Source organism: Chiloscyllium plagiosum, unplaced genomic scaffold (genome assembly GCF_004010195.1).
Source record: "Chiloscyllium plagiosum isolate BGI_BamShark_2017 unplaced genomic scaffold, ASM401019v2 scaf_7792, whole genome shotgun sequence".
Classification (NCBI taxonomy): domain Eukaryota; kingdom Metazoa; phylum Chordata; class Chondrichthyes; order Orectolobiformes; family Hemiscylliidae; genus Chiloscyllium; species Chiloscyllium plagiosum.
In genome coordinates, this window is record NW_025213390.1 from 12,777 (window position 1) to 32,593 (window position 19,817).

The 19,817-nt window shown below is 38.7% G+C and overlaps 1 protein-coding gene across 1 annotated transcript; it reads left to right on the forward strand.

The window, feature by feature from the left end:
* Window positions 1–40: 40 nt before the first annotated feature.
* glrx3 (glutaredoxin 3) lies at window positions 41–19,546 on the forward strand. The gene is made up of 9 exons (XM_043686228.1): window positions 41–184; window positions 7,863–7,971; window positions 10,799–10,873; window positions 12,169–12,340; window positions 17,555–17,727; window positions 18,524–18,585; window positions 18,764–18,821; window positions 19,256–19,308; window positions 19,402–19,546. The coding sequence occupies exons 1-9, from the start codon at window positions 126–128 to the stop codon at window positions 19,457–19,459; spliced, it is 819 nt and encodes a 272-aa protein (XP_043542163.1). The 5' UTR covers window positions 41–125; the 3' UTR covers window positions 19,460–19,546.
* Window positions 19,547–19,817: the final 271 nt, after the last annotated feature.

A 19,817-nucleotide genomic window follows, 5' to 3' on the forward strand; every position in this document is an offset into this window, starting at 1 on the left:
TCAGTGACAGACTGGAGCTGGGTCATGCCTTAAGAGGAAAGGTGGTGGGCAGGGCAAACAGGCATCATTAATCAATCCACAATCACGCTGATTATTCGATGTGCCACTAGTGCAGTCTGGTTATCATGGCGGCGGCGGTTGAGAGTTCCACCCAGTTCCAGGAGGTGCTGGAAAGAGCGAAGAGGTAGGTTGGGGCCGCGGAGGTGAAGCTTGGGAGTTTCCCGGAAAGCGTGCACCCCATTTCCCGGGGAAATGGAAGCGGCAGAGGGACCGTCCCCGATTTGGAAAGGCCGGTGTGCGGGAACGCCGCTTAGGCCCAGGGGCGCTCCCCTCTCAGTCTTTCCTGTTGTTGTGTTTCCAGACTGGAGGGAAGCCCGGCGGATTCTCAGTGGGAGGGGGATCCAGGCAGGATCGCTGCTGGAGTGGAGACTGGAGCGGCGAAACCTCAGGCACACGAAGTGGTTGTACCGAGCTCAGCACATTGTTGCTGTCTGGGGCAAGAGGGATTGTGCCATTCGAAAATAAAAACGAGAGCTAATTCGGTATAATTAACAGTGGCATTGTCTTCTACTTGAAAACAAATGAGCCGTAGAGAATCTGGCAGGCATTTTCAAGCAATAATGTTTTTTTTCCGCCTTCCCTTTCTTCCGAATGCGTTCGACCGGCTCGGGCAGGTGACTTGTTTATGTGGGCGTTATCTCCCGTCAAGGTGTATTTACACAGACATTGCGATGAGCAAACAGGGTGTTGCATCATTCAGTCTGTGTCAGGATTTATTCTCTGTAGGAGTAACGGTAGTCCCGATGCTTACCATTCGCAAATAACAAGGGAAACAATTACGAGATGCTGTTGAGTTTATATTTAGGAATCTTGAGAGGGCAGGTTAATGGAGGCAAATGTCTACATTTAAACAGTCAAAGAACGAGTGCAAGTTCAAGACCTGGTATGATAAAATCACTGAAAGCAAGTTGTGGATAATTTGCTAAAACAGTGAACGCCGGCAATGTAATGTTTATTAATGTTTATTGTCTCATTTGGTTTTGGATGGTCTTTGCAAACTTAAAATGACCAGCATGTTTTAGAGTGTGTTAGCTCATTCTGTTGCTTGCAGCCTAAGCAATCATAAAGTATTAATCCATTTAATTTGTAAACAGAGCATATTAGTACTATTAAAACTGAATTTGATTTATGTACAGATTACATAAACAACTATTATAATAACTGTGAGAAACAAAAGCTCACTCACTTTAATAATTTCAGTCCGAGACAAATATCTGAATCCGCCATTTATTTATACACCTATAGGTGGGTGCTTTGTCTCATTACCAGGTAAGGCAATGACAAAATGCACAGTATATCCCAAAAAACCCTTGCAATTTATACTGTTTTTTCCCATATGTTTTCCTTATTCCATTGTCTGTTCCCTGCTTCGCTTACATCACAGATTTCCTTAAGACTTATCCCACAACTTCTGTTTATCCTGTCTTGTCCATGACAAACTCTTATCTCTGACTCCCATAAGGGTGTTTGACGTCAGTCTATTGTAGATTATTGATTAGGCATATCTTTTCTTCTATCAGCATCTATTTCCATCCAGAGGCCACTTTGACCTCTCTAATTAGGGTTTGTTCCTGTGTCTCTGTGCAAGCGGGGAAAACAGATGTTTTCCCGTTTGCCCACACATCCACCACGTATTCACGTCTCATGCTAACATATCCTTTCTTTTTGCTGAATATGTATTTTCTCATTCCTGTTCTGTATCAGAATTTATACTTGCAGAAATAACATTAATTCATTTATATCCCACATAACCAACTGGATTTCTTGTCAATCTGTGGCAAGCAGAGAGTGTGTACTTCAAAATGTGTTGATCAGCCCAGATACTGAACATGGTTATTGTGTCAAAATCATGGGATATAGTGCAACTACAAATCTCTTTTATTTTGATGTCAACAAAATGAACATGCGTAGAAGAGGAAGAATATTTACAATGTTATACTTACAATTTAGGAGCATCTGGATGTAAGTTGTTAAGAGTCCTCAACACTACTTTGCAGATTTTAGGATGATTGAAATTGTTTGCAGGTCACTAGTGGTTAGTGATATCTTTTTGTGACTCTCAGATTCAGCCACATTGGGTGGCAATGAAGATGTAGTTGCTGCTGCAGACAATTGGACTTAGCCTTCTCCTCTTTCTCATTAATGTTCATTATTCATTCAGTCTCAAAAGTGTCTTATAGTATACCTGATTTAGCATCTCTAGGCATCACGTCCTGTGACCTGAGCTTCCCACTAGTTATGGTTGATGTGGTACACAAAAAAGGACTTCTTCAGGATGTCCTTGAAATGTTTGCACAGAGATCCACTGTATTGATTACTGCTGGTCAGATCTCCATATAGTGTGATCTTGATCAGTTGACTGTCATTGATCTTGACAATGTGACCTGGTCAAGATAGTTGGCTTTGTAGGAGAATGGCACTGCTGGTGATGTTGGATGTTTCCAGAACTTCGGTGTTTGTGATGCAATCCTACCAGAGGATTTTGAGGATGCTTTGGAGGCAACCCTGATGAAAACGTTCCAGAAGGCATGTGGACCCAAGATTTGGTATCATACAGAAGAGTACTGAGGAGCACAGCTTTGAGCACTTTGGATTTAGAGTGTACTGTAAGGCTGTGGTTGCTGCACATGTAATTGTAAAGCCTGCTGCATGTTCAATTTGCTTTAGGAAACCTGTTGTCCACCTCCTTGTTTCTCATAACATCAAACAGGATAACTTTTCGAAATGAATGAACTGCTTGACAACATTCTGCACAGTTTCCTCAGTTCCAGTGCTTGGTCAATATTCTTCTTGGGGTGCAGGCTGTTGGTGGACTTTTCTTCAAATGGACTTTAAGTCTGAAGACTTGTATCCCCTTTTGAAGAGGGTGTTATTGTGCATGCAGGACAGACAATGGACCAGGAGACCACAGTTTATTGACAAAAAGAAGTTAATGACTTAGTTTTTCCAATGTGTTTGTATGAGTCTTAAGATGAATGGTATGGAAACAATCTGTCAGTTTAGAAGTGTAAGTAAACATCTGCCTTAAGCTTCTCTTTTGCTCAACATTATGATGAATAACATCAGGGCTAGCGCATACTCCTGCTACATGCCATTTTGATTTGAATGGGATTCAAGAGGTCACTGTTTTTGATTTATCTATACTAATTTTCATGTAACTCCTTTACTATGTCTAGGAACCTGGATAAGTATTCCAAGTTTATCAAAAACTTCTGCTCACGTATCAGACCTATTGGTGAGATCTACTAAAGGGACATACAGGTCTTTATCCTGCTCTTGACACTTTTCTTGCACTTGACTGTGTGAGAATACCATGTCTGTGATACCACTAATACTGCACTCGCTCTCTTGGAAGTTTTCCTCAACATGAGGTGGCATGGTGGCTCAATGATGAGCACAGCTATCTCATAGCACCAGGTACTTGGGTTAAATTCCACTCTTGGGCTCCCCTCTATGTGGAATTTGCACATTCTCCATGTCTGCGTGGGCTACTTCTAGGTGCACCACTTTTCCCCCTCAGTTTAAAGATCTGCAGGTTAGGTGGATTGGCCATACTAAATTGCCCATAGTGTTCAGGGTCTGCAAGTTAGTTGGATTAACCATGGGGAATGTAGGGTTATAGGCATGGGCTGGGTGTCGTGCTCTTGAGAGAATCGACGTGGACCCGTTGGGCTGAATGTTTTGCTTCCACACTGTAGGGATTCTATGAGAAGCATTTTAACCAGGATCTCCTAGTAATAAAAAGGATGGTAATTCTATGGTGTTGGAGCAATCTGATTTTTGTCCTTTGGTTTTCAAATAAGATGACGATAACATCAGCCAGTTCATGGCAGGCCTTGAAACTCTTTCAGAGCTTAATATGTAGGGTAGAACTGTCATGTTAGGAGAAAGTGTCGAAAGTGTGTTGCTGGGAAAGCACAGCAGGTCAGGCAGCATCCGAGGAGCAGGAGAATTGATGTTTTGGGCATGAGCCCTTCAGGAATTGTCATGCTTCAAAGCTTCAGGTGGAATTCCATCATCTCTCTATCTCGGTAATGGTGTGTTCACCGCTTCGTCCAGAGTTGAACTTTCATCTAATTCTCTGCAATGACAGGTTGTTGTTGGGTGTGGTTGATGGTATTACCATATATTATGCATTTGGCATTGAAGTTGTTTCAACATACTCTAACTAGATGTCCAGGTCTGACTTGTCAATGTGTAGTATCTTGGTATTGCTGCTACTCATGATTTTTGATTTGACATGCTGATTTATAGTTTCTGATGGGCTTAGCATGAGCAATTGGTTAATAACTTTTGGTAAGTGTGATCCACTAGTCATTTTTGAAAGATCCTTGGTTTATCTTTGTACGGGTGCTTCATGGTTGATGTTGGTTATCTTTTTCTCTTGGCTGGCCAACTGAGTCTTGGAAGCATGATTTCATTGCCAAAAGATGATTGATTCTTTGTCATTCTCATCAAGATGAACAGGGACAGGTTTGCTGTGTCTGATGGCCTCATTGGAAGTATCCTGTACTGCTGCTTTGTGTTCCCAGAGTTCCTCTGGAGTGGAATCAGTGTTGAGGGTGTTTCAGTATGGTCTAAGGCTGTTTGATAACTATCTCTGTACAGTAAAGTTTGCAGGTTATTGACTCAATTCTTTGGGCTGTCTCTAAGTTTGACCCTGAGACCAAAGACAATGAAAGTTCAGCTTTGTGTATGTGCTGGTGATCTGTATGACAATCGGTGCTGGCTTAATTTTAGTTCCAGAAAAGGATGGTTGAAAGTTCTAAAGAGCATGAACTATAACATTGATAACATGATGTTAACAAGATGAAGGGCTGAAAGTGAAGTTCTACCTCCCAAATATTTTCTTAACTCCTATTCTAAAATGAAAGAGAGGTATTAACACTATCCAAACAGTATGTTAATGTGCTGCTATTTCAAACAGTCGGACATTGAGAAATCTCAGCCTTTTAACACTTGTCATGGTCTTTGTAACCATGTTACTGATTTCAGCCCCACCTGGCTACTGTCTCCTGCTCAACCAGTTTTAGTTGCAACCCTTTTAGCCTATAACCCTTTGAGCTAAGCAGCTGACTCCATATCCTGTCAGTCACAAAGACCACCTCTTTGTGTCATTAAACTGTCTCTACCCTCACCCAACTTCTGCTGAAACTTTATCCATGGTTTTGTCACCTTCAGGCTCAACGGTTTCAACATTCTCGTCCACTGCCATGCTTGCTTCTAAAATCTAGCTCATCTAAAACTCTTGCCTGTATCCAATCCCAAACCACATCCTGCTCATTTTAGTCCCCACTGACACATAGTCTGGTGTCTCCATTTTACCCAATCTTTAAGAATTCCAATCCCTGTAGTCTTGTCTTTCTCTTGCACAAATGAAAGAAAGTGAGGACTGCAGATGCTGGAGGCTGAGTCATAAATTGTGGCCCTGGAAAAGCATAACAGGAAAGGTAGCATCTGAGGAGCAGGAGAGTCAATGTTTTGGACATAAGCCCTTCATCAGGAAGGGCCTGAAACGTTGACTATCGTCCTCCTTGGATACTGTCTGACCCGCTGTGCTTTTCCAGTGCCACGTTTTTAAAACCTGCACTAATGATCCTACAGTAGTTTACAGTTCTCTGGTTTAATTATGCACTTTAGGAACTTGACCTTGTCTTGGGAAAATGGAAGCTATAGTAAAGTTAATTGCTACCCCTCTGTTCCAAGCTTGTCCCTCAAAATTCTACTGTCCTCATTCCCCTCCACCTTTTTGGGTTCAGTTATCTACTGGCTAACACAACTTGCCTTGAATCATCTTTTTCATGTTTTCCCACACCTGGAATGAGGTAGATTTAAAAAAAAATGCTTATGTCTGTTTCCTTAGTTTTTTCCTGGATCAAGTCACCCATCACCTTTTTCTTCAGAGGCTGTAGTTTGAGGGATGCCACTGAAATTCAAGTGTGGCTGACTGGGATACTTTCCCACTCTTATTACGTGGTCACAGGCATTTTGGAAGAATTGATAGATCGATAGTAAACCTTTTGTTCTTATGTACATGCCTTCCGTGGCCCTCAGATCTTGGAGTAGGATTTGAACTCTTGACTTTCTCAGGCAGGCAGTCACTCAGTCACTGCACCACAAAACCACTTCCTTTGAATACTGCAGATAATCATTAAAAACATAAATACATAAGGCCATAAGACATAGCAGTGGAAGCAAGGCCATTCGGTCCATCGAGTCCACTCCGCCATTAATCGTGGCTGTTGGGCGTTTCAATTCCACTTACCCGCACTCTCCCCATAGCCCTTAATTCCTTGCGGGAATCAAGAATTTATCAATCTCTGCCTTGAAAACATCCCGGCCTCCACTGTGCTCCATGGCAATGAATTCCACAGGCCAACCGCACTCTGGCTGAAGACATGTTTCCTCATTTCCGTTCTAAATTGACCCTTTCTAATTTTAAGGCTATGCCCAGGGGTCCTAGTCTCCCCGCCTAGTGGAAACAACTTGCCACCGTCCACCCTTTCTAAGCCATAAAAATATATGTAAAAGCTTTTATGGTATGTTCATCATCTTTTTGAGTAGGCTGGAATAAAAAGGGGTGCTGTAGTTGTGTGTAGCTTATATACTATACCTTAAGTGATAGACTGCCCATTGCTGAATGAATCTCAGAGAATATTAATTGGCTTTAATAGGATCCTGTGGTTGTTGCAGATTCATCAGAACATTAGTTAGGCTAAAAAAAATTACATTGAGGTTGGGGTTCACAGATCACTTGTATTTCCTTAACAATTGATTGAAGACAATTGACATAAGATTAATTGCTGATGTTTGAAAATGATTCCAAGATTTGTAAAGGTAGATAACGAGAAACCATTTTCTTACTGGATGAGTCCAGAACATGGGAGATTAACCTTAACATTAGAGTCTGCTATTCAGGTGAGGTGTCAAGCTGAACGTCTGGCACAAACGGTAATATAAAAGTACAGAACTTTCTGTATGTCTCCCAGAAGTCTGAGATTGACATATTTAATATTGACTTTAAGAGATACAGAACAATTTGGATAAAGCTAGTTAAGATGCAGGTCAGTCACGATCTAAGTAAATTGTGGAACGACTGAGGACAGTGAATGAACCTACTGCTGTGCTTGTGGTCGTGGCTTTCTCTGTGCTGAGATAAAGCAGGTCAATGAGTGTAGGATGATAAGTGACCAGGAATGCAATATAAGCAATGTATAGTCATGAAGATGAATCCAAAGATACAGTCATCAACACAGTACGTTTACCTTGGCTATTAATCCTGACCATATTACATAACTGTAATTACTAAGTTAGCTCGCTGAACTTGAAGGTGTGTTTTTCAGATGTTTCGTCAGCATACCAGTGAATATCAAATAGAGAGATAGGACATACCACCAGTGCTTCACTAGAGACTCTCGCTGATGATGATGATACCGAGTATGGTGATGAAACGTCTGAAAACAAACCTTCAAGTTCAGCGAGCTAACTTAGACACTTAACATCAACCTGAGCTACAAATCTTCTCAAAAATCACTAACTATAATTACTGGCTATGTTGAGGTTTATTGTATCATTGGATTTTATTAAGTCAAAATGTTAGGGTAAAGCCTGTCATTAAGGTTGGATAAAATGTTCAGGATTGTGCTATAAATTTGGTAGAAAACTGGTTCATTCACTATAAGGTCACACTTCAGTCTCTTCAGTATGCAAATTTGTATAGTTTCAAAGTATTGTAAATGAATAAAGACTTGCCTTTTTTAAAAACTGTAACTTAAGTTTAATTTTTAAAATTCTCTCTTTAGGTCATTAGTCGTGGTTCATTTTTGGGCATCATGGGCTCAACAGTGTTTGCATATGAATGAAGTCATCACCGAACTGTCCAAAGAATATCCACATGTTATATTTGTAAAGGTAATGTTTGCAATTAATCTGCCAAATTTTCTGCAATGTAAGTATCAAAAAGTGCATACTTTGAGTAACAGGGCCTTTATTTAAAAAAAAAATAAATTTAATCACTTTCTAATAATTCTGATGAGATAAACAGAATCTTTTGGTATAAAGCATTAATCTCTAACTTATGGAACACTTAAGAAAAAGTATGTATAACTTATGTTCATGAAATCATTGAAACTTACATTACAGAGCGAGGCCAGTTCCCCATCTATTCTGTGATAGCCTAATCCTGCTTTCTAGCTCTTGATGCCAACTTTTGTAGATTATGCTATGTATATCTAAATATGTTTCAAATGTAATGATTATTTTTGCCTCTTCAATTGACAGACATTGTGTTCTAGATCTCTCATGATCTGGCTTACAAATATTCTCACATCTCTTCTAAACTACCTGTAAAATATTTCAATATTTATTCCTGGGTATCAGTTCCTCCTCTACTAAAGGATATAGGCCATTTATACCACCTCTGTTGCAAAGAAAATAACCAATATTATCCAATCATAGCTCCCTCCCTCTGTCCCTCCAAAGATTGGCTAGTTATAACTCTTTGAACATATAAATCAGCAAGAAATGTTTTTAACCCAGACTGCGTGCTGGGAATTTGGAATTCACTCCTGTAACAATGAAACCCACCACATTTAAGAAACTGTAGAAATGCATGTCAGATGACAAGGCATGCAAAGCTATGCACCAAGTGCTTGCAAAATGGAATTAGAATCCTTCGGTTCTTTTTGACTTGTGCAGACTCAATGGGCCGAAAGGCCTTTTTCTGTGTTGCAGATCTCTACGTGACTCTATAATTCTAAAGAATTCTTTAAATACTAAACTCATCTGAGTGCAGAGATGACTAAGGTTAAGCAGTTAGGACAGCTAAAACTAGTGAAATACCAATGGCATGTGAGTGAGTTGGAATCAGAATATTTACATGCAAATGTGCAAAGTTTTTTGTTTAAAACCTATGAAAAGCCAGGGAAATAGTGGCATTAGAATGAAGAGCTATAATGTTTCAGTCCAAGCTCCAAAATGGGTCCCTCCTCCCCCCCGAACATAATATTTTCAGGAGACTGAGAAAGGAAAAAAAGGAAGAAATGTTTATCTTGTTATTAAGGTCCTGAATGCAATCATAGAAAGAAGGGTTTATATGGATAGTGGTGGACCACAGAAAATTGTGGCTGGCTTATGTTGTAATCGTAGAGAAATTTGCAGTTCTAATAGCATAGGACTTTATCGTGTGATGAGCTCATTCAAATTCACTTTTGAAGTTTCTCAATCACTTTATGTAGCTGGAATGGCTCAATGTATTTAGCTGGCTTGAATCAGCTTTGAGATCTTGCCTGATCCATGCTGTATACATATGGAATTGTGATGGTGTGCCGAGAATGCTTATGACTGCCTGTTTATTTTCTGTACTTTATGGTATTAAAGAAACCCTCAGCAGTTGGTCAATCTTATTTGGCTGTACATAAAATGCAGTGAATTTACCTACACCACCTATTGTAACAATTGCAGGATAAATTGAGTGAATCTAGCAATTTGTGGGTCAGCATCAGATTGTTGCTGAAACTTAGCTGGTTCACAGAAATTCTTTGGTGAAGAGAAATTCTACCCTTTTCTGGAAAGAACGGCACCTGACCACAAATTCACTGTGTGATTGCATATCCCTAAAGGCATTAAAAGTCATTAAATATTACCTTGCAAGTGTCATGGATTTATAGATGTTTACACTGTAGAAGGAGGCCATTCAGCCCATCCTGTCTGTGGCTGTCAAAAAAGATCTGACAACACTAACCGCATTTTCCAGCTTGTAGACCATAATTCTGATGGTTATGACAAAGCGAGCAAACATTTATTTACTCCTTTTACATATTTTGAGAGTTTCTGACAGCCATCATAGGATCCCTATAGTGTGGAAGCAGGCCATTTTGGCTTGTCGAGTCTATACTGACCTTCTTGAAGAGCATCCCACCCAGCCCCAGCCCCTACCTGCTCCTGTAACCCTGCATTTCCAATGGCTATCCACCTAAGCTGCACATCCCAAGACACTCTGGGCAATTTAGCATGGCCAGTCCACCAAACCTGCACATCTTCGGACTCTGAGAGGAAACCAGAGCACCCATAGGAACCCCCACAAACATTGGGAAGAATTTGTAGAGATTGCACAGACTTTTGCCCAAGGATAGAGTTGAGCCCAATCCCTGGTGCTGTTAACAGCAGTGCTAATCACTGCTGACGATTCTGTCAGGTAGCGAATTCGAGAATCTCATCAACCAATTGGTGAAAACATTTCTCCCCAATTTCTCTCTTCGCCTACTACCTCTACCAAATCTGTGCTCCTTTGTTAATGCAAATTTCTATTGTGTTGTGGAGGCCTTTTGCATTTGTCAGAATAGGACATGTTACTAAAAACAAAAATAAATCTTACTTCAGTTAGTAGTGAAGACTTTCTGTGTCTTCCAAGTGTGTGTGCATGAATGAAAATTACTAGACTTGAATGTTTTTCAGCCAAATTTCTGTTCACAACTTTGGGCACTGTGAAATGTGTAAGAAGGTCCAATCATTCTGGACTATTCCAACATCATTAGAAATTTGTCTAAATCATGGCAAGCTGGAAGTTTTGTGACCATCACACTGCATATTTTGTTTTGGAAGCTTGTTTTTAAAAAAAAAATTATTTTCTGTGAAAATGTTTAGATCATGCAGATATAATATTGTCATTGATATGTGAAGAATGTTAGCTGTTTAAATCCACATTTGTTACAATCTTTTAGCTACAATTTTTTTATAGCTTGAAGCTGAATCTGTTCCAGAAGTATCTGAAAAATACGAAATTAGTTCAGTGCCTACATTCTTGTTTTTTAAGGTAAGATTTTACTATGTTACAGCATCTAAAATGTTGAGCTCTTTTGAAGAAGCCTGACACTAGTTGGATTGTTTCTATTTTTAGGTTGCCATAGAAACCAGTTTCTGAGCTGCCTAAATGTTACAGTGACAAGAACCTTGACAACTCTTAAAGTGCCAGTATAAATAATTTATCGTGATGTCTTTCTTGAATTTTTCTTAATTCAGTTTAATAACTTAACCCCATATAATGAAGAAATATTTGTATGCTAACTTTACAATTGGCAAACACGTTTTGTAAGAATGTGATGAGTTGATTAATATTTATTCTAAATATTTTTGGAATTTTCTTATTGAATGCATTTTGAAAATCTGCAGGCTTTGCTGATGAGGCTCTGGTTTGCTTTGAGATTTTGAAATTGAAGACATGTCAAGGATCAAAAGGTTGAGACTTAATTTGTACCTGTTGCTCGTACAGGGATTTCTACATGTTGTAGGATTCATAAGTGATATGATTTTTTAAAAAAATTGATTTATGTTGATTAACAGTTAGAAAGATACTTTCAATAATTTAAGATCGCCTAAAATGTTCTTACTCATTTTTTTCTTCCATGTAACTGGTTGGTTTAGTTAGTTTTAAGTGATCATTGCAGTTTTGTCATTCATTGAGAACCAATTTTTAAAAATGAAGAGGTTTCTACTCTTTCCTACTCATGGTTAGCTTCTTCTGACTTTAAAGCTGTTGTGAAAAGTGGAGACGCTGCATGTGAACTGACAAAAATGATGAATAGCAAGTTATATCATTGAGCTAGTCCCAAATGCTCGTGACACAATTAAAAATTGCAATTCCCCATAATTCTCACACGCCAGAAGCCATATAAATGCTGCTTTGAGTAATAATTTAATTTGGTGCTCTGATACCACCAGATTGTCAAGCATTCAAAAAGTAAATAGGTAGTTGAGATAAAAGTGTTGAGTCCTGATGAGCCCATAAAGATACTATAATTTGTTTTCTCTTGGGTGTTTTTATGTCAACTGTAAGTTTCTATTTTTGATTTAGTCTAAAAACAAATCATAATTAGCGCGTTTTTAGTAATGTTGTTCATTTCCATGCTTTACTGCATTGTAAGCCATTTAAAATGGTGGCATGTGACGTTTACATAGTGATGATCTGACTGTAGTGGCTGTGCTAACTTCATGTTGAAATAGTTTCTTTTGATGGAAGTATAGTTCTAAGTGTTCATCTTTCAAAGTCCCTAATATTGCTTTGCTCCAGTTATGGCTTCGATTTAATCAAAGTGAATATGTTTGCTCCAGAATTGTCAGAGGATTGACCAAGTAGATGGTGCCCGTGCTTCTGAGTTAACTAAAAAAGTGCAGCAGCACAGTGAGATTACCAAGCAAGACTTGAATGAACAATTGGGGAAACTTCTAAATTCCGCACCTTGTATGTTATTTATGAAGGGAACTCCTCAAGAACCTCGATGTGGTAAGAGTAATTCAATTTTTAAAATGTAGCTGCAGAGTTTCATTAATAATTGCTATTTCAAATGCCAGAAATAGGTTTTCATTTAACGTAGGATTAAAAACTGCTTACATATATATGACATATAAAATTATTTTCTAATTATTACTTTTAGAATTTACTACACATACAATTGTTACGTTGTAATTAAAAAAGATGGGACAATGTTCTTTGCGTCTACAAAATCATTGTCAGTGTAATGATTTAATTTAACTAGTGCTGATTGGTATAATGCGTTGTGCAAACGAGGATAAAAAGTAGGCCCCTCAGTCCCTCAAGCTTTTCCTTCATTCAATAAGATCATAGTTGATCTGATTTTTAACCTCGGCTCTACATTCATGCATATGCCTGATTAATCTTTCCTTCTCTTGATAATCAAGAATCTATCTACCTTTGCATCCATTGCCTTTGAGGAAGGGAATTCCAAAGGGAATCAGATTTTTTTTCTCCTTTTCTGTCGTAAATGGGTGATCCTTCATTTTGAAACTATGACCCCCGAGCTCTATATTCTCACACAAGAGGAAACATCCTTTCCACATCCACCCAATCAAGTCCCCCCAGGATCTTCTATGTTTCAACTAAGTCACCTCAGAGTTTTCTAAACTCGATACAGGCCTAGCCTGTCTAACCTTTCCCCATAAGGCAGTTTGTTAATTCCAGTTTATTTGTCTAATTAGCTTTCTCCCAACTACATCCGATGCATTAACATGTTTCCGTAAGTACAGTGACTAGTACTGTCCACGTTACTACAGTCTCAACAATGCCCTGTATAACTGAAGCATTACCTCCCTACCCTTATATTCAATCCCCCTTTAATAAAACATAACATCCTCTTAGCTTTCCCGATTATTTGCTGTACCTGTGTACTAACCTTCAATTTATGCACTAGGACACCTTAATATCTCTGTCTTGGAGCTCTGCAACTTCTCGTCATTTAAAAGCTTGAGATAGAAAGCAGTCACTGTATGTTATTCAGAAGTAGAATTATCATCAATATTACCAATTCAATTTTAATCATTCAAAAAAGTATTTCATTATTGTGTATGCAAAAAGCTAAACATTTTCATTGATTTAAATTCCCGTGGCCACCTGGTATCTCAGTATTTTGCAGCTAGTAAAGAACAGTTGCAGTGTAGTCGCTTTTTAATGTGGGAAACGCAACATCCAATTTGCACATAGTAAACTTGGCAGACAGTAATGTGCCATTATCAGATCTATCTTCTCTGCTGCTGCTCTTCAAAATAGTATCACGGGATCTTTTACTTAAGAAGACAAATGGGGCCTCAGTTTGGCATCTCATTTAAAAGGCAACACCTCTGCCTGTACTGTATTGTCATCAGTACTATACTGGTTTCAACCATAAGTGTTATGCTCCAGTCCTGGAATTGGCTTCAACCCACAATCTTCTTATTCAAGGTGAGTGGGCTAACCAAACCACTGTTTATATTTACTAAACGTAAATATAAACTATTCTGCTAAAATTTATTTTGCCTGTTTACATTGGCTGTATTTGTTAATCGAGGTTGTCATTTTGTGTGTAGTCTATTGAGACAGCTCCTTGTTTTTCTTTTGAAGTTTACATTGGTCTAACAGAATTAATTAGAGTCATAGAGATGTACAGCATGGAAACAGATCCTTTGGTCCAACCCGTCCATGCCGACCAGATATCCCAACCCAATCTAGTCCCATCTGCCAGCACCCAGCCCATTTCCCTCCAAACCCTTCCTATTCATCTACCCATCCAAATGCCTCTTATATGTTGTAATTGTACCAGCCTCCATCACTTCATCTGGCAGCTCATTCCATACACGTACCACCCTCTGTGTGAAAATGTTGCCCTGTAGGTCTCTTTTATATCTTTCCCCTCTCGCCCTAAACCTATGCCCTCTAGTTCTGGACTCCCCAATTAACTCCTCACTTTTCTAATTCAAATAGTTAATAAAATGGTGTATACTTCAATTTTGTGGTTTTATGTCCTTTCCCTGTGGCTGCTTAAGTCTGTAGTCAAACAATTGCTCATTATCTTAATTAAATGCATTCAAGCTTTTATTCTATTACTTCAAAGTTGTGTAATTTCAGGAAAGATAGTGAGATAAGCAAAGGTCTATCAAATTATATTTGATGTTTATCTTGAGGCTTTACATTTGGAAAGCAAACATTTTTGGAGGGAAAAAATACATTTCTATAGGAACAATGCACATGCCTTCATGCCCTAAATATGATTTGGCAACCTTCCTTCCCTAAAGGACAGACATATCAATTTTCAACCTGTTCGGTGTACAGCATTGCAACCCTTGTGCCAATTTGGTAATGATTCACAAAAAGACTTTTACGGCTGTTGTGTTGATCAATCAAATTAGTTTGTGTTTGTTAATTTTAAAGTTGATTTTTTAAAAATGAATTTATGCTTTAAGTCTCAATTATTTACTTGTTTTTTTAACAGTCATTGGTTACTGTACAGAAGGAGACTTTGTATGTGTTCTGAAAGGTGTGGATATATGTCAAGATAGTAAAATACATTATTAATTTTAAACGTACCCATTTTCCTTGAAGAAACATCCAAAAAATATGTTTTACTGTTAATTTGTATTAAGGTTTATTTTCTACAAAATTGAAGGCAATGGGAATCATGGAAAACTCTCCACTGGTTAGAGTCATACCTAGCAGAAAAGAAGATGGCTATGGTCGGTGAAGGCCAGTCATCTCAGACCCAGCGTATCGCTACACAAATTCTGCTGGTCACTGCCCTGGGCCCAACCAAAATCACTGCTTTATCGATGAACTGCTCTCTAATATAAGGTCAGAAATAGGGATGTTCACTGATAATTGGTTCTGAACAGTGTGCATTCACAATTCCTCAGATACAGAAGCAGTGATGTCCATATGCAGCAAGCCCTCAATAACATTCACACTTAGACTGTATCATTTGTGTGTCTCAAGTCCAGTGTAATGTCCATCTCCAACACGAGTGTCCAACCATTTCCCCATGGTATTTACTGGTATTATTATTGAATTCCCTATTGTCAGCATTTTGGGGCTAATCATTGACCAGCAATATAAATACTTTGGCTATAACAGGCTGTGAATTCTGAGGTAATTAACTCACCATCTGACTCTGCAGAGTCTGTCCTCCTCCAAGACATAAATCAGAGTGTTTTGGAACTCTCTCAGCTTGTCTGTTTGAGCACCTCTAACAACACTCGCAGCTTCAGGACAATGTAGCCTCTTTGATGGCACCCTTTCAACCCAATTAAATGTTCACCCCCTCTGTGATGGTTGGAGAGTGGCGGGTATATACAAAATGCACTGCAACAATACACTGAAGCTCCTCCATCAGCACCTTGCAAGCCCGTGACCTTTAACATGTAGGAGGATCAGGGCAGCAGACTTGTGAGAACACCACCACCTGAAAGATTTTCACCAAGGGACAATCCAACCTGATTTGGAAGTATATTTTTGTTTCTTCTTGTTGCTGAATTAAGACAACTATTTCTTTTCCTTGCTCTAATTATTTTTGATTGTGGCATTTTTATGTCTTTTTTGTTTTTAAAATTGATACACTGCATGTCTTCACTTAAAGTTGTAGTTCCTTTCCCGAAATTCATGACCCATAAGTGAAGCAACTTTAAGCAAATCTGATTTTTTTCCATTAGAATCAATATAAAACTGTAGTTAGGTTCTGCTTGACCTTTGTCTGCAGAGAAATATACCTTGTATGTTGAAATGTTTCTATTGATAAATTCCTAAATTAGTAAATGAAGTATGTACAAATATGTTTTTAAAAAAAAATAGAAGTAGTATAGTAACTTTCAACTTGCCACCTGCTTGCCACACCTGCTTTTAACTTCCCGCTCACTGCAGATGTTGTTCAGACCCTTCTAGTTACTGTAGATCTTTCTTCACCCACCCTCCATCTTCTAGATTCTCCTGCTTATCTTGCTGAGTGTCCTACTTGCAGTCTCTGTCAGTCCTGGACTCACCATTTTATCGAACCTCCCAGTTTCAACACTCCCTTTCACTACTTGCTTCTCTTGAACAGGGAATGCAGGTTCAGGATCGAGATCTGGTCCAAAGCTGGGATAATGAAAGTGCAAGTCTCAATGGTGCAGAAGTGCCAAGCTGGGGATGTTAAATATATATTTTGTTAAACTGCATACTCTGCGTGAAATCAGGAATGGGTTTACTTAGCTGAATATCATTGTCTGCTGTGTATGTTTCCACTATGCTTCACTATATAGTTGAGATTCTGGTGCTGCTATAGTGCTTATTTGTAAAGCCACATCTTAGACCATTCTGTGCATTTGAGACCCATATGGTCACAACCTTGGCGATCAGATCTGAACTGGGACTTGGGACTTAAACAGCAGTCCAGGTTGAGTACGGAGTTGTGAGGAATGAGCAGTTTGGTTAATGCAAGGACCCGCTAAAGGATAAGTTAGGAAGTGACAGAGGCCACACGTTAAAAATTCACCAGCAAGGGAAAGGGTCAGTGACCGAGCGATGCTGTTCCAAAATGGTACTGATTAGGTCACATGGCCTGACAGGAGTGATTTTTAAAATGAACCTTGTGATGTTAATTGAAAATACTTACTCCATTAACTAACCATTAAAAGGGTTTAACTAGGACCTACCATACCCTGAAAACCTGGGAACCTTCCAGCATATTTTTCCCTTCTGTGACTCCAGCGGGAAAGTAAATCCTAAAATAAGCCTCGACCCAAGAATGCCAGAGTACAGCATTTCTTTATAGTTTTCAGGGTGCCTTGTGTGAAGTAAGAGTTCCTTTAGCCAGAAGTCCTCACTACTTCATCTGCAGGGAGTTCTGTGTAAGTTTGGAGGGTAACATGGCAGAAAGCTCCTGCAGGACCCAAGTGTGGGTCTTGGAAAATGTCCTGTATCTCAAATTTATATTTTAAAAAATTGCTTGTTTCTCTTTAAGCAATGCAAGAGGTAAGTCCATTATGATCAGTTGACTGTCTCAATCCCTCATTATATATTGCTGGGCCAACTTTAGTGGGTGCAATCCCTGTGCAACTGCAAGGCTCCTAATCCGAAGTAACGTCAGATTGAACGTCTTTATGTTAGTAATGCTGCAAATGTCCCTGCTGCAAAAATTGGGCCTGAAATTTCTCAAAACTGCATCAAACGTAATCTGCTGTATCTTGTTTTATTTGACAGGCTTCAGCAAGAAGATTGTGGAAATTCTCAATGAGCATAATATTCGTTTTTGTAGCTTTGATATTCTTTCTGATGAAGATGTGCGTCAGGGCCTAAAAGTTTATTCTAACTGGCCTACATATCCTCAACTGTATGTGAATGGAGAACTGGTTGGAGGACTTGATATTGTAAAGGTTGGTTCTGTAGTATTTGTGTCCTGTGGAGAAAATATATGCATTGCAGCTTTATTACTGAAAACAAGGCAGAATGGCTTATCCCAGTAGTTTGGGTAAGATGAAGTCCAGCCATGTGGCTGAAGAATAATTAGCCAAAAAAATGGAGTGTGTTCTTCATTTCTGAAATTCTTCACTAAAAATTAAATATTTTGACAAAACCATACAGGAAGCATAACTATAACATTCTAAAAACTTATTTCATCAGCTGTTTCGTAAGGTAATTTTGCCAGATATGTGCAATGAAGCATGGATGATTGTTATCTAAAAAGAAGGTAATCATTGTTTTCGACAGTGGACAGGGTCTAATTAAAAATGGAACCCTGATGGTATATTCAGCATAGCCATTTAATAACTTTATGGGACATAAGCTACCCACTGAAGTTCAACTTGCATTGAAATTCACAAGCTATAGCGTGATGCCATAAGAGAACTGTAAAAGTCACAAGGGTGGTCCATATATGGTTAATTACTGTAAAAAGTTTAAAACAAACTGTAGCTGTTATTTCAGAAAACCGTAACTAAATGAAACAAAGTATTTCACGGGTGAGTTTGCAGTCAACCTATATCCAATAGATCTGATTAAATGCTTCTGAACTTTGCTAATGTAGTGTCTAATTAAGCTCACATTATCTTTTGACCATGATGCAATATGCTGAATTGATATCCTTAAAAGTTACTTTAAACCAAAGCTTAACAGTAACATTTATTTGTTTGCTTTTTGCATGTCAATATTAATTCCCAAATTCTCTCCCAGGAGCTAGCTGAGACTGGTGAACTGGAAAAAACTTGTTACACGGAAATGCGATTGGAAGATAGGTAAGCTAATACTTGTTACTGCAGTGGATTTGATGTATTTTATGCAGCAAGAAATACCATCACCACAGCTGTTGTAACCTTGTAGCCTGTTTTGATTAAAATGTTTGGATGTAAATGTGTACACAACTTCATAGCTACGCTCCACAACACTTTGTATTTAGCATCTTTGTATTTTTAGGTTGAAAGCACTGATTAATAAGTCAAAAGTCGTCCTGTTTATGAAAGGAAACAAAGCAGTAAGTATACTTTTATTAATGAACAACATGAATTCAAATAGTGATTTATATCATGCATTAAAAGTTTGTATGAATGTGGAGACTATCTCAACTAACAGTTGTCAATGGTGGCATATGTGAGACCTGAATTAACCATGACGAAATCGAAGTATATGCAACTTGTTACCATGAAATAATCAAAAGTAATCGATGCTTTTAAGGCCATGTTTTTGCTTCAGTGTTCTTTAATGTCTGGTTAGGGAAAGGTGCTACTTGCCTTGTTATGCCACTGTTAACTTGCTGCTTACAACTCTTTGGTTCCTACCAGACTGGAGAGAACCCTATATGAGGTTTGTTTCAGCTTATTTGTGTGCTGAACAAACATTTAAAGAGGAAACATTTAAGAACATGACCCTTGTCACAGTTGCCAATGTTACTTGTAATTTTATTCCCAGTTGGCAAAATGTGGATTCAGCCGCACTATTGTGGGAATACTGAATGAAACTGGGTATGTATCCATATTTGGACTACAAAGTAATTTATGAAATTATAATTTATTATGGTTTAAATTGGAGTTTAACATTTTACTTTCTTAATACAGAGTTGAATATGAAACGTTTGACATTTTGGAAGATGAAGAAGTAAGTTCTGTGTTTTAAGTTATTGTATGTGAAGTGAACAATTGTGGATTTGTGTTCTTGCTAAGTTCTGTGATCCCCTCTGATTGGAATGCTGCTGTTTTGTGGAAGCACAGGACAAGACCATAAGACATTGGAGCAGAAATTAGGCCATTCAGCTCATTGAGTCTGCTCCGCCATTCAGTCATGGCTGATTGAGTTTCTCAACTCCGTTCTCCCACTTTCTCCCCGATATCCTTGATCCACTTGATACTCGAACCTATCCATCTGAGTTTCAAATATACTGAATGACCTGGCCTCCACAGCCTTCTATGGCAATGAATTCCATACATTCACAACTCTTTGGCTGAAAAGGTTTCCCCTTGTCTCCATTCTAAAA

Coding starts and splice junctions, on each gene's coding strand:
- glrx3 (XM_043686228.1), top strand. CDS start 126: ATGGCGGCGGCGGTTGAGAGTTCCACCCAGTTCCAGGAGGTGCTGGAA. Junction 10,874..12,168: donor CTACATTCTTGTTTTTTAAG/GTAAGATTTTAC, acceptor TGTTTGCTCCAG/AATTGTCAGAGGATTGACCA. Junction 18,586..18,763: donor GAAATGCGATTGGAAGATAG/GTAAGCTAATAC, acceptor TTGTATTTTTAG/GTTGAAAGCACTGATTAATA.